This window comes from Clupea harengus, chromosome 12 (assembly GCF_900700415.2).
Source record: "Clupea harengus chromosome 12, Ch_v2.0.2, whole genome shotgun sequence".
Lineage (NCBI taxonomy): Eukaryota > Metazoa > Chordata > Actinopteri > Clupeiformes > Clupeidae > Clupea > Clupea harengus.
Genome location: NC_045163.1, coordinates 3,001,030 through 3,021,623, shown reverse-complemented (window position 1 = coordinate 3,021,623; position 20,594 = coordinate 3,001,030). Strand labels below are relative to the sequence as shown.

The following is a 20,594-nucleotide window of genomic DNA, read 5'->3' as shown; positions in this document are numbered from 1 at the left end:
CGTTCAAATCGCATCCTCACGGACCCTTCCCACCCTGCCCATTATCTGTTCACGTAACTCCCATCAGGGAAAAGGTTCAGATCGACAAAAGCGCGCACCTCCAGAATGGCAAAGAGCTTCTACCCTCGTGCAATAAGGCTTCTCAACAGCTCACCCAAAACCACCCCACCTCCCCCCGGCCCGGCCCGTCCCACCCCCATGGACTGCACTCTTAACACTCCACCCTGCAACTATTGATGCACCTCAATGTATATATATATTTCTTTTTTAATTTACTCAGTGATATTTATTTATCTATTTATTAATTGTTATTTATTATTATTTAGCTGTGGCAGTTAATGTCCACAGCAACTTAAGTGTTTAGCTGTCTGTTGCTGCCTCTACTGTCTCGTTGTTTTTGTGACAATGACAAATAAAGTACTTTGCTTTGCTTGCTTTGCTAGCACTACCCTAACCCTGGCTGCCATATGAAACTGATCTGAATTCTGAATTACTGGTAAAATGGGGCTGTTGAATTAAAAACACACTTGGCCCCCATGATACACTGCCTATATCACATCTATTGCCTAAATTGAATATAAATGATTGTTAAGTTGTGAAGTTTCAATTAAGTCGAATTTATTTTCTGTGCAGTATGTTCTGATGGTTCTTGCAGTGGTAATGGTAACACTACAACACTATAGACACTTTAACACTCAAATGTAGCACTCTAAGTTTAAATGCAGCGTGTTGCAAAGACCACAGTTGCACTTCCTTAAATCATGCAGCAACAGCACAAGTACTATTTCACTCCAAACAACGAGACATTGTTGAAGTGCTAGGATTCGTCACAAGTCTTATGAGAAAGGTAAGTTTATTAAAAAAATTCTCGAGTTAGTAAAAGTATGACATTACAGGTTATAATTTGTTCATATTGCAGTGAGCATTAATTTAGGTATTTTGTATCCTTTTAACAAGATAAAATAAATAGATAATCAAGGAAACTACATAATTTGAACAAATTAAGCGTGCGTAGAAAACCATTGAACATGGGGACCAATGGCTAAGTAAATTTGTATTTACAATTATTAAACAGCAATGGGGGGAAAGGCAAAAGCATTATATTTGAGCACTATTTAAAGCAGGGGTCTCAAAATAAAATGACCTGGGGGCCGATGATCTACCGTCTGGTTAGTAGGGGGCTAGACTACATCTATATTTTTCAGTCTGGTTAGTAGGGGGCTAGACTACATCTATATTTTTCCTTCATACATGCACATTTCAAAGCAAATGCTGTACTGCACCACTTTTGTATAGTTGGTAACAAGGCTGCAAACAAACAAAACAGACCAGAAAACTAAATAAAGTTTCTGCAAAAATCTGAATAATTTTATTTTATAAAATAAATGTATTCATAATACATATATTTGAAGTGTATAATTTAATTTGTCTGTCAAAATACAGCATATTTCCATCTATAGTGGTCTACTTATATGGTGATCACTGAGTGTGTGCCGTACTTGCTGAATGATATGAAAGATGTGAATTAGAAGCACAAAACCCGTTGCCAATGGCAGCGGTAAACGTTGGGGTGGCCCATTAAAATCAATGGAACTTTATTGCAACATTTTAAGGAGCCGTATATTAAAACTTGATATCAAGTGGCGGCCCGCATGAAATCGATTGGCAGGCCGTGTCTGGCCCTCGGGCCGTGAGTTTGAGACCCCTGATCTAAAGTGTCCTTAGAGCTCTGCCTGCTAAAAAATATTAGATGTTGGAGAACAATCATAATCTCTTCAATAATGTCAATTTAAAAACTATTTTATTCTATCAATCAATCAATCAATCAATTTGTTTATTTGATCAAGAGGGACAGTGTACATTCATGAACATTAAAATGTAAATGCACCCAATTATAGCCAAAAGGCTAGTTTCCATGGGCAGTCCCCCTGCCAGAGTGAAAAAGGCTATACAACCTAAAAAAAGGCATTAACGTATATCAAACATAACATTGACAATAAATCAAAAAAATTAAATTAAATAAGATACAATAAAATAAAATACAATCCCAATATACAAGTTCTACTGCTTACCCACTAGTGATCACATTTTTGGTTATTTATCAACCATGTTTTGAGATTACTTTTAAAACAGTTGAATGAGGTTGATTCTCTAATGTTCTGAGGGAGATGGTTCCATTCCCGGGCTGACCTAACTGAGAAAACCGACTGTCCAAATACACTTTTTTTTAAAGGAATATCACAGTCTCCTCTTGCTGCCCCTCGAGTAGCACTGGTTGCTGCTGTTCTAAACGTGACTAGGCTTTTGAATTTTGAACATTAAACAGCAGTTCTTAAATGTGATCAGGTTGTCCCAACTTAAACGTCTGTACTTATGGAGGACTGAATAGTGATGGTGTGATTTAGGTTTTTTGTCAAGTATTTTGAGAGCCTGTTTGTAAAGAGACATGACTGGTTTAATGGTAGTGGAGTTGGCAGTAGACCAGGTGGGTAAGCAGTAGTTAATGTGAGATAAAATCAAATACCCAAATTATAATAATGTGCTACTACTGATTACTACTGTGTTTACTTTATAATTAGTCAATAATTTCCATACATCTGTTTGCTGCTTCTGTCAGTAAATTTACTGTTTTAAAACATGTTGGGCTGATTTTTCAGAAAGCAAAAATAGGTAAAGAGGATGCTAAGCGCTCTGTGTTTTGGAGTGATGATGATGTCATCAATAGAATGCTCTATGGTGCAGCCAGGTGAGTGAATGAACATTCCAAAAATGCATGACATCATAGAGCTCTTGATTTTGGGGGAGTTTGAGTGGCATAGCAGGGAGTCCTGGTCACCTGATTTCAATAAATCTTGACAAGAGTGATGACATGAGTTTGTTAAAAAAAAAATTGTTTGTTCACATCCAAATAACTCAAATTATGTTTTTCTTTCTAGAGCCCAAAGGATATGGCTCTAAGTTCTCTATCCGTGTCCAGAGTGATATTACTGTAGAAGCTGGTTTGTGCGTAAAGGTCCTTTGTTCATTCACCTATCCACCATCGACCATCACTGAACCGTACGAGAGAGTTTGGTTTAAGGGAGACCCCTCAAATCCCCTCTTTGAGATTGAAGTGATTCGGCTTAAATACATGTTAAAACCCTCTGAGAGGGACTGTAGCTTCATCCTGAATGATGCAAGGAAAGGTCTGAGTGATGGAGAATACGGATTCATGCTGAAATGGGGAAACAATCAGCATGTTTTCTCTGAAACAGTCCACATAACAGTGAACGGTGAGTGGCGCCAAACTAAATATAATACTTATTGTAAATATAAAATTGTCATTAAAGTCACTGTTGGAACTGGGTGTTGTAGTTGCAGTTACAATGAATACATAATTCTATATTTATATTTCATCAATTCAAGCCATTTTTCTTTGCTGAGTGTTTTACATGGCTAATGTTATATTCTGAAAACGAAACAGTAACAATAGTAAATTAGTGTACAGCAAAGATCATTACAAGTAAATTGCCATTGCATTACTAGTTTATGGATAGGTTGCATTAGCTTATGCATTCATTTTGACAAACCCTCTATAAATCACACATATGTTTGTGCAGAGTATGCTAATGCTATGCTGTTGATATTCACATATGTGATTACTGTGTGGCTGAACAACAGGTATCTCAAGCAAACCAGACATGGATATTCCTCCTCTGACAGAGAATCAGTCTGATACTCTAAGGTGTACAGCCCCTGGATATTGCTCTGGAACAACTCCAACAATAAAGTGGAAGGGGAAAGCAGTAGAAAGTTTCCCATATGTAATACGACAAGATGTAAAGGAGACATCTAATGGGGCCTTTATTCACGAATCAGAATTGAGTCTAATTTTTGACTCCACTTACCATAATACTGTTCTGACATGTATGATTGTGTACATGGATGATATCATCACAGAGCAACATGTGACCCTGATCGTAAGATGTGAGTACTTACTTTTCTATATTGATCTTAAATTATTAGTAGATGATATGCTCCATTATGTCTGCTACATGCAGAGTCAGCTCGTTTTCAATGCATTTCCCTGACAGATGCTCCCAAGATAGAGAAAGGTTCTAAATGCAGCATCTCTGAGCACCTCTCAACCTGTGTGTGTATCAGTCATGGGGTGCCCTTGCCAATCATCACATGGCCACTAGGACTCACTTCTCAGGACTACAACATGACCACATCAGTGTCCGATGACACTGTGACCAGCACCATCACCACATCAGCTGCACTCCTTAGGGGAAATGACACTGTTATGTGTCTCAGCAAGAATGAGCTTGGCCAAGCAAGTATGACGCTGACAGTTAACTTTACTAAAAGAGGAGAAGAAGGTAAGGGCTTACAGTAGCTGTAGTTTCTACTTTCTGTACTCTCTAAGACCTGTCAGGAAAACACAGACAGTATTAACATATTTGTTTAAAACATTAAAATATGATCATCTATTATTGCACAGATCCTTTTATTCTTTGTTCTTACAAGCCATATATTAATGATGCAATATTTTATATAGATCCATTACAGGGACCTGGACACTGCAACCTTCCATGGACACTGGCAAGCCTGTCAGTTACTTTAAATGGGTTCCTGTTTTTGGGCCTCTTCCTCCTTGTAGTGGCATGGTAAGAGATGCTGATTACTAGTGTTTAAGAGAGAGATGGTGAGATGTTAATATGATGTTAAGGTATATTATTTATGTAAGAGATGTTGATTACTAGTGTCTGAGAGAGAGATGCTGAGATGTTAACATGATGTTAAGGTATATTATTTTTGTAAGAGATGCTCATTATTAGTGTCTAAGAGAGAGATGCCGAGATGTTAACATGATTTTCTAATGAGGATTTGTTTTGACAGGAAGCGCAGCAAAGCTGTGACAGGAAAGGAAGAGAGCCAAACGTACTCTTCACTGGCCAAGAGAGATGAGTCTGTCTACAACACCATCAGCCAACGCCCCTTTGCAGTACAGCCGAATCCGACCATCCGGAAACCTCACTGCCAAAACAGAACGTATGAGCACTCCTCAGACCAGATGATTGCACATATGATCATTCGTGCTTGCCTGAAGCATAATAAACAATTGACTTCACTCACAGATAATGGACATGCGCTTGCGGTCACTGTTGAAGTCCAGCAGAGCCAACATCTCATAGGTGGCCTCCGTGCCCATCTCACTGATGGTGATGGTGTCCTGGGTGCGAGACAGGAAGACAAAGCCAAAGTTCCGGGCAGCAGTCACAAGAGCACCTTCGTCAGGAGAGGCAGCCTGATATATCAGCTCACCTAAGACAGAAACACCAGTTGATGTGTTGGGCACAAGCCAGAAGAATAGCGAAAGCATTCAGAAAAAGCAAAGATATACCAATCAATCAAAATATTATAATTAGAATCCAGTTTTATGTATCTTTACAGGGCCGTTCTTGTGGTCAATCATGTTAACTGTGAGTACTAACGCTACATTAAGAAACATCTGAAGTTGTTTATATTTTTCATAATAATAAAAAAAGAAAGAAACAGTGGAATTTGAACACCATTCCAATAAATAAGATCTCTCTCACCTTCCTTTTCCTCCACCATGACAGTGTGACAGAGGGACAACAGTTTGAAGAACTCTAAAATATCCTTGTCCTTCTTTGAATGGATACAGGAAATGAGGTAATGGTCAAAGAACTCGAATTTCTTGTCAGCGTAAGGAAACTGGCTGAAATCCACAGGCTGCCAAACAAAAAGAATAAATATGTCCATCAGCCACTGTGAATGCACAATGTATTTATTAAGTCCACTGAAATATGCATGCATTGGACTTGGATGTATTCACAATCATTTTTCAAAAATAATCTTGAAATGGTTACCCGGCCACGGTCTAACGTCACTCCCTCAGCACTTGTGGGGCCCCCTAAAAGAGGAGAAGAAAGAGACCACATTTTAAGTACCTGTGAAAGTTGGACATTAGCTTTCTTTGCTCTTTTGGATGCTCTCTCTCTCTCTACAAGCCTGTCTGTATTTGAGCTGCAATGACACACGGCTCTTTAGAACCATTTCTATTTATTCATATTTATTTGCTTCTGAAAGCAAAAAACATGGTCAAAAGCTGCTGGAATTTCCTTATCCCAATATTTACATAAATACAAACACACACACACACACACACACACCCATAAATACAAATACAAACACACATACACACAGGGCCAGCCCCTGAAGGTGTAGCAACCAGGAACCTGTAGCAGTGTGTGGTCATGAGGCTCACCATAGGTACGGCCCCCGATGCAGCACCTCTTAAAGGCCATGACGTTCTGGGTGAGAGTCCCCGTCTTGTCTGAGAAGATGTACTCAATCTGGCCCAGCTGCTCGTTGAGGGTGGTGGTGCGGGCCTTGGCTGGGGTGTCCTTCTCTGCGTAGTACATTTGGAGGTCCCAGTTGATGAATTTACTCTGGCCCAGACGAATGACCTCCACACTGCACGGCCGGGACACAAGACACGTCATGTTTTTGGTCCCGAAATGATACGGAGCGTCTTTTTTATCTTAAATCTTTATGCGCCTTATCCCAGTTTTTATGTTTATGTTTATTATATGTCTATTTTTATGTGGACCACTGTGCATGTAATTTCTTTGTGGACGTAATTTTCTTTGCTGTTAAGCACTTTGAGCTGCATTGTTTTGTGTGAAAGGTGCTATACAAATACATTAATATTATTATTCTTGCCCCTCTCTTATTTTTTGTACTGAGAGCAGACAAGGAGAAGGTCTTCTGAACAGGTGCGACAGAAACACACCCTCACCTGACATAGAGAGAGATGGGCACCATGGTGTTGAGGACTATGATGTATCCCCAAAAACTGAGGAACCCCCTGTAGGAGGCGCTCTGGTCTAAGCCATCAAAGAGGTACCAGGCCTTGCTGCCAATGTCTTCATACCAATATGTGTGCCCGATAGCCAGGCCAGCACACACCAGAATCAACATGAGAAAGATCTACGGAGTGGGAGAAAAAGAATGTCATTAATTATTGAAAAATCTGCAGTCATAAAATGGTAGAACTGCGTCATGGATTTGAACAATTTCATATCTAAAGACCATTTCAGTGCCTTACAGTGTAAACCATGTAATTCATCAGCTGATCAATTCTTGTCCTCTTGAAGCGCGTCTTGCCACCATTCTTCATGATTTTGGTGTCAAAACCTGAAATTAGAGACCATAAACTCAAACAAATGACAACAGACCCAAGGCAGAGCAAAACTGGCTGATGTTATTGAAGGAAATCTCCTTTGTACACAGTAGCAAGAGTAGATATATTTCAGTCAGTGAGCCCATGTTGTTGTTGGCGGCCCGCTGTACATTTATGACAAGAACACATGACCGGACATTAAAGTATGTGATGGCTGGCAAAGAATATACAAAGAGATTTCTGTGAGTGTGTCTGTCCCACTGTGAATGTGTATGTATCTGTGAGTTTGTGTGTTTGTGTGTGTCCCCTCTATGAGTGTGTCCAGTATGTGTGTGTATCTGTGAGTTTGTGTGTGTCCCCTCTATGAGTGTGTCCAGTATGTGTGTGTATCTGTGAGTTTGTGTGTGTCCCCTCTATAAGTGTGTCCAGTATGTGTATGAAGGCCAATCAGCAGGTGCAAGCGGCTTCTCTGACCTGCATAGATGACCAGGCCGTGGCAGATGTCTGTATTGCGGATTGTGCAGCCCCTCAGCAGCATGTTGTCGAGGTCAAGAGGGTACTGTTCATTCCTCCAGTTCATGGTGCCTTGGAACTTATCCAGCCGATTGTTTGGCTCCTCACATATGATCATAGCTGGAAGGAAAGATGATAATTGACATTTGTAAAATTTGGTAAAAGTTTAAAAGCTTTTAAATCTACATAGTTCTGAATGTCTTCAATTGGGTTCATTTACCCTTGGTCACCTGTATTGTCAAAGGTTCCCCGATTAAAATCAAAATGGCTGTTTTCAGACATGCACCTTTTTACTGCTCCCTTTTCATCTAAACCTGCCTGAACCAACTCTTGCATCATGGTTCCTCTGGCAACACATTTGCTGCCTGCCGATTCTGTTTTTTGCAGACTAATCTACACGTTTTGAAGAACTGCAAGCTAGAGCTGTGCGTCATAGATCCTTTCTCTCAGTCCATCAGAACCAGTTTACCAGAAGTCCAATTCTACACGTTTCTTAAGGGGTTTTGATAAGATTTTCCTACTTGCCATTGACATGCAAAGCAATTGCTCTGGTCCCCATCAAGGGAAGACATTTCTTTTTATGAGCCATTCTATTTCTATTTTCTATTCCATTCTATTCTATTTGAACAGTTTACATCATCTTCACTTATTCCCTATTAATCCTCATCAGTTGACGTTTAACTGGAAAACAATTAATAACGGCAGATAGTGGTTGATTGAAACACATCAAAGTTCTCTCAACAGAGCTGCATAAGTACCATCATAGCCAGCCAGCTGACTTTCCTCCTGGAGCCTTTCATCTGTAACTTTCCGCCCGAACTTGAACTTCAGGTTTGTCTCCCTGAAAAGGACACAAACTGGATGAACAACATTTACCTGGTTTAATACACTTATACAAAACAATCTCCGGAATGAATCCAAGGGGACGAGTTCTGTAGGACAGGTTGACATTCATCATTCATATGTAAAGAACATAGAAGTCCCTGATACTGTTAATCACCGGAATCAAGTAATTGTTAGCATTTGTATGTTTGACTAACAGGCGTAATTCGATCCTATCAAAAGATTCTAGGTGACCAAACAATGCAGGAACCCTGTTACACCACAGCAAGCTGTTAAGCATCTCACCCTGTGGTTTTCTCATGGACACACAAATGCTACTCTCTTCAGCAAATATTGACTAATTGATTAGGGAACTACACAGATGAAAATGGAGATCAAACACAATGAGTAAGCATGTGATCATTTCCACTGCCAGGCAGTGAAAAGGTGCCAAATTCATTATCGTTCACCTAGGAGTGATTGTGTAGGTCGACTCATAAATATAAATGCACAAGAATACATGCATCAACATCCAGTTTCATATGAATCCTTTGAAAATGGTTACTTAATCTATTGCTCCCTATGTACATGTAAAAGAAACAATGATCTGAACCCCCTTACCGCACCACCAGGTGATAGTTGACAAAAAAGACGGGTTGTACGATTCAGCTCATGTATTATTAATGATCAGTTCAGTTCATAATCCACAGTTCTTTGCCAACGTTACTCAGTTCATCAACAGTGTGAAAAGATAGTCCCTGTCAGGACTAAACAAAAGCAGCGAGAAATCCACACTCATTTCCCTCTCACCCATCAAGCTCAGCCGTCTCCACGTAACAAAGACTGTTGGGGTTTGAGCTGGACAGCAACAGAAGGTCAGCCTGAGAGAAATGAGATGAACAGAGAAGTGGAATACGATGTGTATGAGTTAAGTGCAAATAAAAAAGTCACTGTTTTTCCTCTGCTGTCTAAAGTCATGTATACACATTAAATTAGAAAACACAGACCATTTCACCAATACAGCTGAAACAAAAACACAAAAATCACTTCTTACACGAGACTATGTATATGTTATGTATAGTTTCTCAACATACTGGAATGAAATCATTCTTCTTCAACCGAACCACATCGCCAACTCCAATCTGTCTCCACCTAGATTCCTGAAACCTTTGACAGGAAACAGGGCATATTATTTGCACACCATTCTTTAAAGAGCCATTATGTGGTTAGCTTGCCAGTCATAAGAAGTGTATGCCTCCTTTTACCAATTAGCAGTTCACTCGAATACAGTCCCAAAATGTGGGACAAATTCTAATTTAACATTTTAAAATGACTTGACCTGAGTGAGAGTTATTGAGCTGAGACCTGAGTGAGAGTTAGTGAGCTGAGACCTGAGTGAGCTGAGACCTGAGTGAGCTGAGACCTCATTGAGAGTTAGTGAGCTGAGACCTCATTGAGAGTTAGTGAGCTGAGACCTCATTGAGAGTTAGTGAGCTGAGACCTCATTGAGAGTTAGAGAGCTGAGACCTCATTGAGAGTTAGTGAGCTGAGACCTCATTGAGAGTTAGTGAGCTGAGACCTCATTGAGAGTTTGTGAGCTGAGGTTAATTTGCATGTGTCATTACTGTACCTGCCATCCCGCATCACTTCACACTTCCTGTTGTTGATCTCTTTATCCATCCTGTGGCGTGCCTAAGAGAACAGAAGCCAGAACCAGACCAACAGTCAGACCAGCTCATTGTGGCCCTCTCCTTTAGAAACCATGTACAATGCATTCTGTGGACTTGTCATATTTCAATTACAAACTCGCCAGTGGACCCGCATGTTAAGCTTGTAATGTATTTGTTAATGGTCGATTAGACGGTGACAAACTCGTGAAAAACATCCATGAAATTACAAAGCCATTTAGTGTCTATGTAACTTAGTATAGTATACTATCGTATAGTATAGTATACTACCTAGTATAACTCACCAGGTCATCCACAAGGTCTTTGATGGCAGTGATGCCCAGCACCAACACTAAAGGCACCAGGGTAGTGTACCAGGGCAGCGTGGTGATTTCAGGAATGATCTAATCAAAGTGAAAGAAATTACTTTTCATTTGACTTTCGCAAATATGGCTAAGCCATTATATAGGGCTTCCATTTGTGCTCCATACAGGTGGTGCCGCTGAGATTGGTGTTGTGTTTACCCATGCTGACACCAGAGGGGCTGGGACGTACCTGTAAGATCAGCAGGGCCAGGAAGTAGAGGTTTGCTACCCGCTTGAACTGCTCGTACAGATTCAGGGGGAGGAAGGTGATCACGTTGTATTTGTACGTCCGAATGGCATTTCCCTATGACAGAAAAAAAAGAACATTCTTAAATGTTGATCCCCTATTGCTTTTGAGATAAAGACAGGCATGCCATAAGGCGAAGTTATTACATAATTGTCTGTAGTCTAGATATTACTCTAGTTTGTAATATGCCACCATCTGATCAAACAAGGCATTTCCTCACACACATTTATTTTATTTATCTATGACAGGCAGAAACAGTAGTTGATGAGAACACATAACATGTCACCTTTGCTGCAGAGTATATAACCGACCTTCTATAACTGAGAAATACAATACAATACTCTAATCCTTTTACTCATTGATTTCCATATATGCAAATACAAAACCTGTAGTGTCTCCTCAATACAGACAGGCCGTGTCAAGGTGCACAACAGTTCAAATATTCCATCGTCACAATTCACACACTTCGCTAACAGGTTTTTCCTTTGTAAAACAAACAGGAAATATCACTGTTGAGTTCAGAAGGCATAAATAGCATAGTCTACATAGAAAAGCCTGAGTAACAAAAGACTATGTCAAAAGGCAAGGGCGTAGATTACATTCTGAAATTCTGTGTCGTCAACACAGATTCCAGATACCTGTGATGTCAGAAGTCTACTGCTGGCTAACTAAGCAAAACTACTAAGTCATCCTTCGTGGAGGAAATCATCTATTAATGGGAACGCAGGAGGAAGTGAGGATCTAAATGCCCTAGTTTCCTCCTTCCAGCACACGTCCCTTCAAATCATCACACATCAAAAGACCAATACCTCATTGGAAATGATTCTCACATGGGTGAGCTTGGAGTGTTATAGCTTTACAAACAAACATATTGGGATTTCATTAAACACACACATCTAATCCGTTCCAGGCTAATTACATTGGTCTTATTGATAGAAGTATCCTGTCATACTACCAAGGACGTCAGCAGCTGTACTCCTCTAGAGCAACTGTGATGTTTCATTGGTAAATATTGACCTGTTTTTCCATCGGTGCCAACAGAAACATGACATTGTGGTATAAACAAAAGACAAATGACAGGGACAAAGCACTTACGGAGTACTTGCTCTTCTTAATGCACAGAAAGTCAGTTCGTTGGAACTCAGGCCGATTACAGAATTCTGGGTCATTGGCTTTGACCTTCCAGCTTGATTCTGGAAAAGAAAGCAGAGCAGAGATGAGGCCCTATTGAACCCAGACCGTTCCAGTTCCTCAGGATTGGGCGGCTGAATATCCTCAATGACGGCATGTAGTGCTTCACCGGCCCAGCGTCCCGCTGACTCACCAGTGCTCTGGGCCTCAGGGCCAGGGCCAGGGGCTGCTGGACTCATCCCCTCATTCGGGTCCAACTCATCGTCCGTCTCGTCGTCACTATAGGGCACCACTTCATCGTCTGGCCCCAGGGAACCCTGGGAGTCCGCTCGTCTTCGACTCATCCTGGAGTGTCAGGCTGGTCCTGAAGAGGAGAGGGGGGACACGAGAGCCGTGAGGAAAGCAAAGGATGAAAAATAAAGCGAGTCAAACACATAGGTGGAGTGGACATACGAGACCCCGAGACCCGAATACGCGAAAGACAAACTATCCGCTCCCATGACTGCTGCTTGACTTATCACATGTTAAAGGACCTATCCCTGATTCTAATCCAATACACTTTTTTGAGTTCAGTGAATTGCTCCTCATGGTCTTCCAACTGTGCGTTCTATGAGCGTTCTCAAAAGAACTCCCGTTTGTATGAACAGAGTCCTGGCTCTGTAAATGGGAAGCAAACGTAGTGGCTCAGACCGAGCTATTAACGATTCCCACCAATCAACACTCTGCTTCAGGAGTCCAGACGGGGTGTCATTTTATTTCCTGTTGAGATCAAACATTAACAACCTTTCACCAGAATCGCAGACACTAACTTTAACTCAGTGTATTCTGCATTTGCTGAAAAATAAACACTACACGCGCGCAAACAACATAAATCATGAGGGTTGTCTTTGTCAGGAGACAGCACAGGAGTGACGGGAAGCATTATCACCAGGGAAACAGTGGAATGCTTTGGCAATTAAGCATTTAGCATTTAACCCTCAGGGCCACAAGTACAAAATATGCATGTACGGATCTTACAGTGTCATAGAATGCAAAGTTAAAAAGAGTTCTAAATAAAAATAACAACCATATTCTCTCTAGCAGTTGGATAACTTATATTTTGGCACATTTAACAAGGATACCATTTTGTTAATTTCCTCTTGTCCAGGGTTAAAGGCAAATAAAGTGCAAATAGTGCCAACAGTGCCTCAGCCAACTAATTCTTGCCTTCGTTCATTTGTACAGGCATTGGAGAACACTCTCCATAACCCATAGTTGATGGAGAAATCCCGAATATTTAGAGCCATGGAAGAATTATTTATTCAATTACAGCTACTTTTACAGGGGTGGGGTGGGGAGTCGTCTAAATAATAGATTCAAGTTTGGGGGTTTCATGAAGGTACTTAGAAGCTTATGGGGACAGATATGTACTTGGTCTACAAGGTTCTGGGATTTGTGTCAGATAAATCCCCTCACAAATAGAAAAAATATATAGTAAAAGACCTGGAGTTGTTTTTTCTGACATTTTAAACATTCACTACGCAAAAGGTATTACAAATATCCAACATATTTTTGTCTTCCTGCTGTAAAACAAACTTTTGTGAGTATCTGTGCCGTGTCAAGGCCAAAGTTGATCTGGCAGAAACTGACCTGCAGCGGTGGCTCCAGAAAGAAAATGTCAAATATATTATTTTCAACAATCAAATTCATATCAATTCCCATAAAGAACACAATCTTGTGTATAATGTATAGTTTCCTATAATATAATAACATGTAACTGCACAATCTGTCAGAATTTTTTTTCTATTTTTGAGGAGAGATGTTCAAAAACTGGTTGAACTGACATGGATTGCCAGAGGCACATTGAGGTATAATCAATGTACTCTCAAAGCAACAGGTGATTTGACTTCTCACACACATACAGTGTGGAGTAGATGTTTTACATAATGACATACACGGAAACAATGTTCAGCAACTTGTTTGGTTTGCACTGGGGTGACTCAGCCTGAGCTCGGGTGAACAATGTGTTAACAAAACAGCAATGGTGTGGCTATGACAGACATTTATGCAAGTTCATCCTACCTGGCCCTGACCAGTTTCCCATGGTTAGCATGGTAAGTGTTGTGAAACAACTGGGATTGAGGAAATGTTGCATCTTTTTTTATGTATGAAGATAATTCCACCAATTAACGATAACACCTAATCGTATCCTTTATAGTACCTTAGGAAATTTCACTTGCTAGTCATGCCAAATATAGAAGCCAAAGCTAAAAACATCCATTCAGTTTTTCTTCTGGAAATTTCCGTTTCAGGCGCATGCTCCCTCGGGGTCTTTGCCCACACAGGAGACATGAATGGAATGCTGTCCCCCGCCCACATATGCTCTGAGATTCCATCCTGGCCAGTCGTCGACGACGACGCTTGAAGTTGCCAAATCTCATGCATCAGTCAGAAATAACGCCATGTTTTCTTAGTTTAAAAAATATCTATGAGATTCTTCCATGAATACATCCAATCAGGGCTCTGCCACACTAACCCAAACTCGCGCTTCAATTCCAGTCAAAGCAAACTGAAGTTTGAGTGAGTTTCCATGAACATCCCAATTAATGGGAACACTATTTATTATATTATTATTATTATTTATTAAATGATATGCTGCTAAATAAATAGCGCAGCAGCAGGTTTGACTATTTTATTAAAGGTGTGGAGTGTTGACTCATGTTGAACACACCCATGTTTACTTCAACATCATTTAGGGAGTGATGCAACATGGGAAGACCATAAAGCAAGGGTACTCAATCCTGAATCCTGCCCCCAGCCCCGACCCACCCACGGACTGAAGACCTTCCACCTGCCCCTGCTCTGAGCACACCTGATTCAGCTAATCAGGAGCGCCGGAGAGGAGTGCAGTCAGGTTTGCCGAGTAGGGAAGGGGGAGGTGCAGCAGCAGGAGCAGGAGCAGGAGCGGGAATGGCAACACCTAGTCTAAAGAAGAGAGTTGAACCCTGGAGCTCCACCCACTAAACTGACATAACAAGACTGGAGGCAGATAACCCTCTCACTGAACATACATATTCCATGAACTCAGAGAAGGAACGTCATCGGAGTGCGTCTCAGTAGTGCCAGTGCAGACTTCAGTTTGGGTTCAGCCGGTTCCTCAGAGACCTTCTGTTAGCCATGTCATTAATACAGCAGAGGCAACCCTCATCGACACACAGAGCAAGAAAGCAGTTGAATATGTGGCAGTCTGGATGGATGGAGACCCTCATCGGGAAGATGACAAAACCTTACAATTTACAAGCCATGTGGTGCCATGGGGGATGTAACGTAATGGGAGGTGTACTCTCAGCAAAACATATTTTCATTTTATTGTCTGATGCTTCCTGAACACAGCAATCTCTCCACCACACCCCATCAGTCAGGCGTACTACCCGTGTTTACTGCAACAGGTGTTTCCATACCGGAGATAGAGGTGTTATGGTCAGGGAAAACAGGTCTGTGTGTGTGTGTGAGAGAGGGGTGGTGGGGAGGGAGAGAGAAAGAAAGAAAGAAAGAAAGAAAGAACTCCACAACACTGCTATAGCAACAAGCTAGAGTGGGTGGGAGACAACAGAGGCAGCACTTTGAGAGACACAACAGCAGGTATACCTGCAGGCCGAAACCTGATCCCACCGATTCAAACAGCCTCACAGTCCCTTTCAATCCACACCTCAACCTTTTCTTCAGCCATCTCACCATGGGCAGCGCGCGCGCACACACACACACACACACACACACACACACACACACACACACACACACACACACACACACACACACACACACACACACACACACACACACACACACACACACACACACACACACACACACACACACACACACACACACACACACAGCGGGAGACCCAGCAGGTGAGAAACATTAATGACAGAATACCAGCTCCATCATGGCAGCAGTGGGATCTTATCTCACACAGCAACTCATTAGTGTACACATACGCTGCACGTAACTTTGTTTATGGTGTTAATAGTGGGAGTGATGACTCAACTGATCAGGCCAGGCACAATAACAGCTTCCTCCTGCACATGACTACGCACTAGCCTTACACACAGCATATTCTGGGGAGGACACTAGATGGGTTTGAGTTGCACATACCTGGAGCTTGTAAGTGTGTCGACTACATTTTTATTCATTAATAGATAGCTTAGAAGGAGAATATACCATAGTTGGGGTCAAATCTGAACTATGTAGAGGAGAAGAGGTTAGACGTTCAATAATTTCTTAGACATACACCATTTGTATTAACATTTGCAGCCATTTGCCTCAAATCCCAAACCATTTGCAGTCATTTGCCTATGCACATCACATGTAAACAAAGATTTGACTAATGACAGGTATGCTGGCGCTCGCAGCACTCCCTCCGTGAGGGACTCTCACTGTAAAAAACACACTCTGCGCAAGTGTAAACACACTGTCCTTAAAGCAGTGGAGTCCTTGTCATCTGATCTAAAAGATAGTTAGAAAACTAGGTCTGTGTGAAATCCAGCTCCACAACACCCAATTAGTAACAGCAGAAACAGCCACAGTCCTATGGCTACTGCTGGCTTCTTACATACCTGACCACCCACCCCACCCCTTCACTCTCTCACACACACACCCCATCAGGGCACTCATAATTGGGTGTGTTGACAGTAGTAACAATGGGGCCTGAGCACTCAGCCTATAGATACCCACCTAATAAAGAGTTGCACTGGTGACAGTGCACTTCTGCTAATAAACCCCTTGTATCTTTAAAAGCCAGTAATATTTCATCACCAGTAGGCCTGTAAATTTACAATTAATAAATTAAATGTAAATTAATTGACATTTAGTCTTCCTTCTGTAGCCATGCAGTCCTTTAGTCTGGAGAGCCAGTGTGCTGAGATCAGTGATAAGACATCAGTGTTTTAAGGAGGGGTTGGGCTTCTTAGTGACAACAGCAGCCGGAGGCGCAGCCTGATGGACAGGGAGGATTTCCGTGACGTGGTGCTATCATCAAAGAGAGATCTGTGACGCAAGGCCCTGAAGAACACTAAAACTGCTCTAAAACAAGCTTCATAACACTAACATCTGACATCACAAAGTATATTTGCAGGTGCATTTAGTCTCCTAAGTACATTCTATTTACTGATTGAGCGTTCTGCTCAGTGGCAAATTCGGAATGCGTGAAATCTGGGGGGGGGGGAAGTCTCTACATAGGCAAGACTGAACCGAGATCTACCACCATCTTGCTTCCACCTGGATTACTAATCCCCTCCTCCATCCTGCCTTCAAGAGAGTCCTCACTGACGTCTCTAGCTCAAGAGCACGTCATCAAGACATATGAGAAACATAGCCATTCATATAGCCATAACTCACTCACTACTCACTAAGCAAAAGAACAGGTTTGAAAACTTACATCTGATAATCCCATGTCTGACAAATGTGGGCTACAATACGGAACTGCACACCTGACCTTGATCATCAAATGTGTTACAGAGGTAGGACTGTGTATAAACACTGTTTTGTTTTTTGTTGTTTTGGTGTTTTTTTTCTTCCAATCAGACAGTTAGAGGACTGTGAGGAGCAATTGGCTGAATTTGTCAAAAAGACTAAGACCAAACAGCCTACCTGTTGGACTCCAAGCACACAGTAGGACTGCTCACATTGATTCTCAAGGCCACACTGTGAAGAGCTTTACAAGTGTAAGCGTGTGAGTGTCCACGTGTGGATCTGGGGCAGTATGTCTCAACAAGTCTTGTACTTCATTAAAGATTGAAAGTTATCAGACACTGCAGTGTTAGCCCACAGAGGGTAGGCTCAAATGAGTCCAGAAGTTAATGACGGTGTGTGTGTGTATGTGTGTGTGTGTGTGTGTGTGTGTGTTTGGGTACAAACACACTAACAAGCAAAATCCAGGGAGAGACAGCATTTGATGCAAGGACACAGAATGAATCACAATGATGCCCTCAATTTAGAACTCCTTCCATTGGATATGGACTCATCAAGGTGAACTTTGGGTTAGCAAAGTCAGAGCCCGTTTTTCCAATTTCAAAAATTTACACATTGGGAAATCCTCCAATTGTATGTCAGCCACTCCACCCTTTAGCCCATACAGACAGCCCTTGGGCTGGTAATGCAAGGCCTTAGTGTGAATATGGCAGGGCAAAGGGAAGGGAAGCATTGTGTGCCCACTCCCTGCAACTCTAAAAGTCAACAACAATGCTGAAGAGGAGAGTAAAGGATCTAGTTACAACTGGAGGCCATCTTGGCCCAAACATGTAGTAAACGCTAAATGAGACATTCAAATGAAACCACTTTCATTACCTAATATTCCCTTCAAGCATCTCAATGTGTTCAACTCAGACACAGAGACTGCCAAGTCCAAATAGACCATTTGGAAATAAACATCCCTCAAGTCAAGAACAGTATTTAAGTATACAAATACATGAATGAGCATTTTGAATCGGTTGAACAAAATATGTGTGTTGTAACGCTATGTGAGAAGAAAAACAACTGAACTTCTTTAGGTGTTCATTCTACAATCTACTTCACCTGAATTTTGTCAAGACAGTTAACCCAGACAACAAAAGTTGTAGGGCGAAGTCTTTACATGCGTATATTATTAGTCTATAATTTATAGGTATTGCATGGAGGGAAATTGAGAAGAATTCGTTTTTGTCACAACAAGGAACAAAATACACGTAAGAAGCGCGTTGACATCACATCATTCACTGTATCTTGGCGTGGATAGCCTATTACAAGATTAAACTATGATCGAAGTTTGGTAGAGGGTAATGTTAAATTATTCGGTATGTTAAATGCTAAGTAATTCTAAGTCAGGTAATGTTAGGTGACGTTAGCTAAACTGGCTATAGTCTCTGTCCGACACACACCTTGAGAACACGGTGCCGCATCTTTCACCGTAGGTGTAGGCCCATAGCAAACTGGTTAACAGGGATAAAAAAATTAAAAAAAACGTAGTGTTACCTGTTTTCTTTATTCTTCAACAGCGCGTCCTCCTCACCAATGATGAATTATACGGTAGTTTATAGAGTTATAGCTCCATGTTTCCTCGCCTTTATCTCAATCAGCCACTGGGTTTGGTCAACTCCCTTCACCTGAGAAATGGCCCCCTTTGCTAAAACTTGCTAAACTCGTCTGACTAGGTGATTTTACAGGCAAGCTCCAGCAATCACCACCTCACTGTTGGAAATGGAGGGCATGGCCATAGCCTACCTAGAGAATACCGCAAGAGAAAAGGAAACGTGTGCGATTGATTTAATTGGAACACGTGACCCAACAGGTAAAATAGGTGGGTCAAACAGTTTTACGTGTTCGATATATAATTCGTTATGACCGAATTGTATGTAGATCAAATAAACGTGCCGGGGTTGTAGTATTTAAGTGGATAGCCTTTGTGATCCAGTGAGGAAGTAAGGTGTAAAGAATGTTTGCACCTTCGATTCGCTTTATTTTTCGCAGTGGATATAGACTACCCATGCGTGCACGTTTGTAGAATCTGCAATCTTCGGGCTCTGTTTGAACGGTTCCTCTGCGCATCAGAACACCCTCATTGCACTAGCGATCCAGTTTTATTTACTTTATTGCACTGCTTATTAACCTACGACGAGGCTTTAGCCTCATTTAGTGGCTTCCGTGGGCACGAACATCATATGCATGGTTTGTTACCTGCAGAGTAATTTGCCTCCCTCTTCTGGTAAAAGGTAATTCACCTAGCCTATTAATTGTCTTTTAGAACTCCATTACAAGTTATGGATGGTCAAGATACTGAACATGTTTCTTGATTCACTACAATGATGTTATGATGAGGAAATGTTAATAGACATTGTAAATAACTGCACCGGCATGTCATGCTTCTTATGTCATTGTTGCCTCCTCTTGCATTCATTTACTCCTCAAATAGCCTATGGAACGAAAGATTTGAAGAATGCACATTAATATTGGGAGTCTTTTCAGAGCATCTTTATTTTCTTTACTTTTTCATGAAATCTGACTCAATATGTTTGCTGAAGATCATACCATGATTAAATGTATTGTTGTCACTCCAGTAGAAATATAGGTATCTGAGGATTAGTAGCCAACTGCTTGAAGCATGACATGCATTTGTTTGCATCAATAGAACAATATATGGGGAAAGCACAACAATGTGAATTGTTTAGGGTTTATCCCATTACACCCCCTTCTTTTGGGCCCTGCCTTAGGTGCCGAGGTGCCTGGTTACGGTTTCTTCCTGTTAACAGGGAGTTTTCCCTTGCCCCTGTCACCACTGTGCTTGCTCTAAGGGGGTTCAGGCCCTGTGCTCTGTAAAATGGCTTGAGAATTTCATTGTTTTGGTGCTATATAAATACAATTGAGTTGAATTTAATTTAATCTCCACCCACTTAAGAAACTATGACCTGGACAAGTATGTCGCAAGGCAACACAATATTTGTCATATTTGTTCTGCCTTTGGAGCCTTGTGTAAACTTGTGGAGGACCAACATGAAACATTTGATGAGTATCTTAATGCAGTGATGTTCGGGTTGAGAATAAAAAAACAAAACAACTGAAACCAAATTCTTCCCCTTTTATCTGATGTTTGAAATGGAGGCCTGGTATCTATGTGAAGTGCCCGAGACCTATGAGGTATCCTA

The 20,594-nt window shown here is 41.3% G+C and overlaps 1 protein-coding gene across 1 annotated transcript; it reads right to left on the bottom strand.

Moving 5' to 3' along the window:
* Nucleotides 1-4,930: 4,930 nt before the first annotated feature.
* On the bottom strand, nt 4,931-19,205 carry LOC105905611 (phospholipid-transporting ATPase IC-like). The gene is made up of 17 exons (XM_031577875.1): nt 18,928-19,205; nt 12,131-12,301; nt 11,902-11,999; nt 10,750-10,863; nt 10,500-10,598; nt 10,158-10,219; nt 9,622-9,694; nt 9,338-9,408; nt 8,464-8,546; nt 7,667-7,825; nt 7,118-7,206; nt 6,809-6,999; nt 6,275-6,483; nt 5,877-5,920; nt 5,583-5,739; nt 5,119-5,307; nt 4,931-5,019 (listed from the first exon to the last, which is right to left on the bottom strand). Exons 2-17 carry the CDS (start codon nt 12,279-12,281, stop codon nt 4,931-4,933), a joined length of 1,878 nt encoding a protein of 625 aa, XP_031433735.1. The 5' UTR covers nt 12,282-12,301; nt 18,928-19,205.
* Between the last annotated feature and the right edge of the window lie 1,389 nt (nt 19,206-20,594).

Excerpts from the sequence above, each read along its gene's own strand:
- LOC105905611 (XM_031577875.1), bottom strand. The coding sequence starts at position 12,281 with ATGAGTCGAAGACGAGCGGACTCCCAGGGTTCCCTGGGGCCAGACGAT. Across the intron at positions 9,695-10,157 it reads GAAGTGATGCGGGATGGCAG|GTTTCAGGAATCTAGGTGGA; the intron begins GTACAGTAATGA and ends TTCCTGTCAAAG. Across the intron at positions 5,921-6,274 it reads CATCGGGGGCCGTACCTATG|GGGGCCCCACAAGTGCTGAG; the intron begins GTGAGCCTCATG and ends CTCCTCTTTTAG.